This window comes from Salmo salar, chromosome ssa15 (genome assembly GCF_905237065.1).
Source record: "Salmo salar chromosome ssa15, Ssal_v3.1, whole genome shotgun sequence".
Lineage (NCBI taxonomy): Eukaryota > Metazoa > Chordata > Actinopteri > Salmoniformes > Salmonidae > Salmo > Salmo salar.
The window spans coordinates 10,072,500-10,080,588 of record NC_059456.1 but is presented as its reverse complement, the minus strand read 5'-3'; the positions used below and the strand labels follow the sequence as shown (position 1 = coordinate 10,080,588).

Sequence of the window (8,089 nt, the reverse complement as noted above, 5' to 3'; positions counted from 1 at the left end):
GGTCTATGTATATTTGTAAACAACAGCTGGTGCACGATATCTAAGGAAGTCTCGAGGTTTTGTTCGCCTGAGGTAGAGTATCTCATGATAAGCTGTAGACCACACTACCTACCGAGAGAGTTTTCATCAGTAATCTTTGTAGCTGTCTACATACCACCACAGAGCGAGGTTGACACTAAAACCTCACTCAATGAGCTGTGTTCCGCTGTATTCCATAAGCAAACAGGGAAACGCTCATCCAGAGGCGGCGCTCCTAGTGGCCGGGGACTTTAATACAGGGAAACTTAAATCAGTTTTACCTCATTTCTATCAGCATGTTAAATGTGCAACCAGAGGGGAAAAAATTCTAGACCACCTTTACTCCACACACAGAGACGCGTACAAAGCTCTCCCTCGCCCTCCATTTGGTAAATCAGACCACAACTCTATCCTCCTGATTCCTGCTTACAAGCAAAAATTAAAGCAGGAAGCACCAGTGACTCGCTCAATAAAAAAGTGGTCAGATGAAGCAGATGCTAAACTACATGACTGTTTTGCTATCAAAGACTGGAACATGTTCCGGGATTCTTCCAATGGCATTGAGGAGTCACTGGCTCTATCAATAAGTAAATCGAGGACGTCGTCCCCACAGTGACTGATCAGTTGAAGTCGGAAGTTTACATACACCTTAGTCAAATACATTTAAACTCAGTTTTTCACAATTCCTGATATTTTATCCTAGTACAAATTCCCTGTTTTAGGTCAGTTAGGATCACCACTTTATTTTAAGAATGTGAAATGTCAGAATAATAGTAGAGAGAATGATTTATTTCAGCTTTTATTTATTTCATCACATTCCCAGTGGGTCAGAAGTTTACATACACTCAATTAGTATTCGGTAGCATTGCCTTTGTTTAACTTGGGTCAAACGTTTCGGATCGCCTTCCACAAGCTTGCCACAATAAGTTGGGTGAATTTTGGTCCATTACTCCTGACAGAGCTGGTGTAACTGAGTCAGGTTTGTAGGCCTCCTTGCACGTCATGCTTTTTCAGTTCTGCCCACAAATTTTCAATAGGATTGAGGTCAGGGCTTTGTGATGGCCACACCAATACCTTGACTTTGTTGTCCTTAAGCCATTTTGCCACAACTTTGGAAGTATGCTTGGGGTCATTGTCCATTTGGAAGACCCGTTTGCGACCAAGCTTTAACTTCCTGACTGATGTCTTGAGATGTTGCTTCATCATATTCTCCTCTCTCCCTCCCCTCTCCTATTCTCCTCTCTCCTATTCTCCTCTCTCCCTCCCCTCTCCTATTCTCCTCTCTCCTATTCTCCTCTCTCCCTCCCCTCTCCTATTCTCCTCTCTCCTATTCTCCTCTCTCCCTCCTCTCTCCTATTCTCCTCTCTCCCTCCCCCCTCTTCTTCTCCAATTCTCCTCTCTCCTTCTCCTCTCTCTCCTCTCCTCTCCTATTCTCCACTCTCCCTCCCCTCTCCTATTCTCCTCTCTCCTATTCTCCACTCTCCCTCCGCTCTCCTATTCTCCTATTCTCCTCTCTCCTATTCTCCTCTCTCCCTCTCTTATTCTCCTCTCTCCTATTCTCCTCTCTCCCTCCCCTCTCCTATTCTCCTCTCCTATTCTCCTCTCTCGTATTCTCCTCTCTCCTATTCTCCTATCTCCTTTTCTTCTCTCCCTCTCATATTCTCCTCTCTCCCTTTCCTATTCTCCTCTCTCCCTCTCCTCTCCTATTCTCCTCTCTCCCTTACCTCTCCCCTCTCCTTCCTCTTCTACTCTTCTCCTCTCTCCCTCTCTCCTTCTCCTCTCCCCTCTCCCCTTTCCTCTCTCCCTTTCCTCTCTCCCCTCTCTCTCTCCCCTCTCCTCTCTCCCTCTCTCCTTCTCCTTTCTCCTCTTCTCCTCTCTCCTAACTGTCTGTCTTAATATTCTTCCTGTCTTCCTCTCCAGGTGTAGTTTCCTCGTGGTTGCTGTGTGGAGCCTGCCGCCACACACCCACTCCTCAACAACGACGGCTTTTGCTTGCATCTTCCAGTGCTTCTTCTGTCAGCAAGTTCAGCAGAGCTGCTGCTCGTCCGCCGCTAGCCCGGACGCCGCAGCCCCCGGCACATCAGCCAATCTTAGCCCAGAGCCCCGCCCATGTGACATGGTGAAGATGACCAAGTCGAAGACGTTCCAGGCCTACCTGCCCTCGTGTCATCGCACCTACAGCTGTATACACTGTCGGGCACACCTGGCCAACCACGACGAACTCATCTCTAAGGTAGGGGGGCTGGAAGCGTGCACACACACACACACACACACACACACACACACACACACAATGCAAAGTCCAGTGCATTTTCACACACACTACAAAAAAATATCAACTTCATTTTGTTGACTAGATCAGAATCAATCTAGTTGTTTACCAGGGAGCCAATCCAGAGCTCTGCTAGCTGGTCCAGACACTTAAGCTGATTACCCAGCGAGCCACAGGTAATCAGCCTCTGAACCCCACCCAGGTTGTCAACATCTATTAGCCTCCTTTATGGATGAGCTGCAGACTATCTACTGTACCTGCAGGCTGCCAAGCTGCAGACTATCTACTGTACCTGCAGGCTACCAAGCTGCAGACTATCTACTGTACCTGCAGGCTACCAAGCTGCAGACTATCTACTGTACCTGCAGGCTACTGTACCTGCAGGCTGCCAAGCTGCAGGCTATCTACTGTACCTGCAGACTATCTACTGTACCTGCAGGCTGCCAAGCTGCAGGCTATCTACTGTACCTGCAGGCTACCAAGCTGCAGACTATCTACTGTACCCGCAGGCTACCAAGCTGCAGACTATCTACTGTACCTGCAGGCTACTGTACCTGCAGGCTACCAAGCTGTAAACTATCTACTGTACCTGCAGACTACTGTACCTGCAGACTATCTACTGTACCTGCAGGCTGCCAAGCTGCAGGCTATCTACTGTACCTGCAGGCTACCAAGCTGCAGACTATCTACTGTACCTGCAGGCTACCAAGCTGCAGACTACCAAGCTGCAGACTATCTACTGTACCTGCAGGCTACCAAGCTGCAGACTATCTACTGTACCTGCAGACTATCTACTGTACCTGCAGACTATCTACTGTACCTGCAGACTATCTACTGTACCTGCAGGCTACCAAGCTGCAGGCTATCTACTGTACCTGCAGACTATCTACTGTACCTGCAGGCTACCAAGCTGCAGGCTACCAAGCTGCAGGCTACTGTACCTGCAGGCCGCCAAGCTGCAGGCTACCTACTGTACCTGCAGACTATCTACTGTACCTGCAGACTACCAAGCTGCAGGCTACCAAGCTGCAGGCTACCAAGCTGCAGGCTATCTACTGTACCTGCAGGCTGCCAAGCTGCAGACTACTGTACCTGCAGGCCACCAAGTTGCAGACTATCTACTGTACCTGCAGACTATCTACTGTACCTGCAGGCTACCAAGCTGCAGACTATCTACTGTACCTGCAGGCCACCAAGCTGCACACTATCTACTGTACCTGCAGGCTATCTACTGTACCTGCAGGCTGCCAAGCTGCAGACTATCTACTGTACCTGCAGGCTACCAAGCTGCAGGCTACCAAGCTGCAGACTATCTACTGTACCTGCAGGCCACCAAGCTGCAGACTATCTACTGTACCTGCAGGCCACCAAGCTGCAGGCCGCCAAGCTGCAGGCCGCCAAGCTGCAGGCCACCAAGCTGCAGGCTACCAAGCTGCAGACTATCTTCTGTACCTGCAGGCTACCAAGCTGCAAACTATCTACTGTACCTGCAGGCTACCAAGCTGCAGGCTACCAAGCTGCAGGCTACCAAGCTGCAGGCTACTGTACCTGCAGGCTACTGTACCTGCAGGCTACTGTACCTGCAGGCCACCAAGCTGCAGGCCACCAAGCTGCAGGCTACTGTACCTGCAGGCTGCCAAGCTGCAGGCTGCCAAGCTGCAGGCTGCCAAGCTGCAGGCTACTGTACCTGCAGGCTGCCAAGCTGCAGGCTACCAAGCTGCAGACTACCTGCTGTACCTGCAGGAAACCAAGCTGCAGGCTAACTACCTCACCTACCCGCATACTACCTACCCCGCAGACTACCTGCAGTGCATTCAGAAAGTATTCAGACCCCTTGACTTTTTCCACATTTTGTCACATTACAGCCTTATTCTAAAATTTATTAAATTGTTGTTTTCCCTCATCAATCTACACACAATACCCCATAATGACGTCACAATACCCCATAATGACGTCACAATACCCCATAATGACAAAGCAAAAACAGTTTAACATTTTTTTTTTAAATGGACATTTACATAAATATTCAGACCCTTTCCTCGGTACTTTGTTGAAGCACCTTTGGCAGCGATTACAGCCTAGAGTCTTCTTGGGTATGACGCTACAAGCTTGGCACACCTGTATTTGGGGAGTTTCTCCCATTCTTCTCTGTGGATCCTCTCAAGCTCTGTCAGGATGGATGGGGAGCTATTTTCAGGTCTCTCCAGAGATGTTCGATTGGGTTCAAGTCCGGGCTCTGGCTGGGCCACTCAAGGACATTCAGAGACTTGTCCCGAAGCCACTCCTATGTTGTCATGGCTGTGTGCTTAGGGTCGTTGTCCTGTTGGAAGGTAAACCTTCGCTCCAGTCTGAGGTCCTGAGTGCTCTGGAGCAGATTTTCATCTAGGATCTCTCTGTACTTTGCTCCGTTCATCTTTCCCTCGATCCTGACTAGTCTCCCAGTCTCTGCCGCTGAAAAACATCCCCACGGCATGATGCTGCCACCACCATGCTTCACCGTAGGGATGGTGCTAGGTTTCCTCCAGACGTGACACTTGGCATTCAGGCCAAATAGTTGGTTTCATCAGACCAGAGAATCTTGTTTCTCATGGTCTGAGAGTCCTTTAGGTACCTTTTGGCAAACTCCAAGCGGGCTGTCATGTGCCTTTTTACTGAGGAGTGACTTCCATCTGGCCACTCTACTATAAAGGCCTGATTGGTGGAGTGCTGCAGAAATGGTTGTCCTTCTGGAAGGTTCTCACATTTTCACAGAGGAACTATGAAGGTTTTAAATGACATCCACTGTGCTCTTGATAAGAAGTTACATTGTGTGTCTGTTTATTGATTTGCCGAAGGCTTTTGACACCGTGGACCATGCTGTTAGTGCAAAGGTTAAAATGTTGTGGAATTACTGGTCTTGCTCTAGATTGGTTTATAAATTACCTATCAAATCGTACACAATGTGTAATGGCGGATGGTTGTAAATCTGAGTCCATAGAGGTGTGCTCAGGTGTTCCGCAAGGTTCTACTTTGGGCCCACTGTTGTTCATTTTGTATATCAACAACATTGGGGATCTTATTGAAACAGCTGATGTTCATTTGTATGCAGATGATACTGTTCTTTATTCAAGTGGTAGTAGTTTATCTTTAGCTTTTGAAAATGCCCAAAGAGCATTTAACATCATACTACAGAATCTGTATGATTTAAAGCTGGTTCTAAATTCGGGTAAAACAAAATGCATGGTATTTTCAAATGCCAGGCATGTTACAAATCATGTCATTGCTACATTGGCTGGACATACTATAGAGCAAGTTAAAGTGTACAAATATTTGGGTGTGGGGGCTGATGATAAGCTGAGCTTCACTGTGCATGTAGAGAACTTGATAAGGAAACTCAAGATGAAAATAGGATTTTATTACCGGCATAAGGCTTGTTTTTCTTTTGAGGCCAGGAAGGGGCTGGTACGATGTACATTACTGTCGGTTTTAGATTTTAGTGATGTTATATATATGCAGGCCTCAGCCACTACCCTGAGAGCACTTCATTCAGTGTATCATGCAGCCCTCAGGTTCATTACCAATCAGAAACGTCTAACACATCATTGTGATCTCTGCAGCGCTGTTGGCTGGACGTCATTGACCTTGCGTAGGCTTAAACACAGGTATACACTGATTTATAAGGCCATATTGGGTAAAATGCCATGTTATCTCTGTTCTTTTTTAGTCAGGTCAGTAAATAAATATCAATTACGGTCCCATTCTGATTTGCTTCTAACAGTACCAAGAATTAGAACAGGTCATGGTAGAAATAGTTTTAGTTACTCAGCTCCGTGGTCCTGGAATTCTCTCCTGAACATTTTAAAATGTGATGATTTAGTTTCATTGGCGGAGTTCAAACACTTGATCGATGTATATATTATAGAAGAGTGTAATTGTTTTTAGGCCAGCTGTTTTTAGTCAAGATGTTTGTGTTTTTAAATGTAATATGTTTTTGTTGTACTGTATGTGTGTTTATAGTTTTGTTTAATGTTGTGTGAGTGTATGTAATTTGGTTTGTCTGAAACGTTGTTCCCCTTGCTGCTATGGGACCAGGTCTCGCTTGGAAAAGAGATATTATCTCAATGAGAATAAACCTGTATAAATAAAGGTAAAATAAAAATATGGGGCTCTGTCAGAGTGACCATCAGGTTCTTGGTCACCTCCCTGACCAAGGCCTTTCTCCCCTGATTGCTCAGTTTGGCCGGACAGCCAGCTCTAGTAAGAGTCTTGGTGGTTCCAAATTTCTTACATTTTTAAGAATGATGGAGGCCACTGTGTTCTTGGGGACCTTCAATGCGGCAGAAATGTTTTGGTACCCTTCCCCAGATCTGCGCCTCGACACAATCCTGTCTCGGAGCTCTACGGACAATTCCTTCGACCTCATGGCTTGGTTTTTGCTCTAATATGCACTGTCAACTGTGGGACCTTATATAGACAGGAGTGTGCCTTTCAATATCATGTCCAATCAATTGAATTTACCACATGTGGACTCCAATCAAGTTGTAGAAACATCTCAAGGATAATCAATGGAAACAGGATGCACCTGAGCTCAATTTCAAGTCTCATAGCAAAGGGTCTGAATACTTATGTAAATAAGGTATCAGTTTTTTTATTTTTAATACATTTGCAAAAAAATTATAACCTGTTTTCGCTTTGTCATTATGGGGTATTGTGATGTCATTATGGGGTATTGTGATGTCATTATGGGGTATTGTGATGTCATTATGGGGTATTGCGTGTATATTGATGAGGAAAACCTTTATTTAATACATTTTAGAATAAGGCTGTAACGTTAAAAAATGTGGAAAAAGTCAAGGTGTCTGAATACTTTCCGAATTAACTGTACTTGCAGGATACCTACCTACACAACCCCTGTTTGTTTAGTATGTTTGTGTGCGTGTGTGTGTGTGTGTGTGTGTGTGTGTGTGTGTGTATATATGTGTGTGTTTTTATATATATTTATATATATATATATCTCTTGAGATCGTTGTACTAGTCTCTGTGTGTGGAGTAAAGGTGATGTAGAGTTTTTTTCCCCTCTGACATGCTGGTAGAAATGAGGTAGAAATGGATTTCAGTTGTCCTGCATTAATGCCACCGGCCACTAGGAGCATCACCTCTGGAGAGCCGCCTCTTACAGCTCCTAGACTGCTGAACAATTCATCGAATGACTACCCGGACTATTTGCATTTCTTTTCATTGCTGTTACTCGCAGTTTATTATCTATGAATACCCCTACCTACATATACCCACCCTCTCTCTCTCTCCTGTTGAGTTAATGTGTCTACCACCCTCTCTCTCTCTCTCCTGTTGAGTTAATGTGTCTACCACCCTCTCTCTCTCTCTCCTGTTGAGTTAATGTGTCTACCACCCTCTCTCTCTCTCTCTCTCTCTCTCTCTCCTGTTGAGTTAATGTGTCTACCACCCTCTCTCTCTCTCTCCTGTTGAGTTAATGTGTCTACCACCCTCTCTCTCTCTCTCTCCTGTTGAGTTAATGTGTCTACCACCCTCTCTCTCTCTCTCTCCTGTTGAGTTAATGTGTCTACCACCCTCTCTCTCTCTCTCTCTCCTGTTGAGTTAATGTGTCTACCACCCTCTCTCGCTCTCCTGTTGAGTTAATGTGTCTACCACCCTCTCTCTCTCTCCTGTTGAGTTAATGTGTCTACCACCCTCTCTCTCTCTCTCTCCTGTTGAGTTAATGTGTCTACCACCCTCTCTCTCTCTCTCCTGTTGAGTTAATGTGTCTACCACCCCTCTCTTTCTCCTGTTGAGTTAATGTGT

At 46.0% G+C, this 8,089-nt stretch overlaps 1 protein-coding gene across 1 annotated transcript in view; it reads left to right on the top strand.

The window, feature by feature from the left end:
• The first annotated feature begins 1,971 nt into the window (after nucleotides 1-1,971).
• The window catches only part of ypel1 (yippee-like 1), a 53,329-nt gene continuing 47,211 nt past the window's right edge, over nucleotides 1,972-8,089 (top strand). Inside the window, exon 1 of the mRNA XM_045695453.1 lies at nucleotides 1,972-2,251. Coding sequence (XP_045551409.1) covers nucleotides 2,135-2,251 — 117 coding nt within the window. The 5' untranslated portion in view covers nucleotides 1,972-2,134. The remainder of the gene's footprint in view (nucleotides 2,252-8,089) is intronic.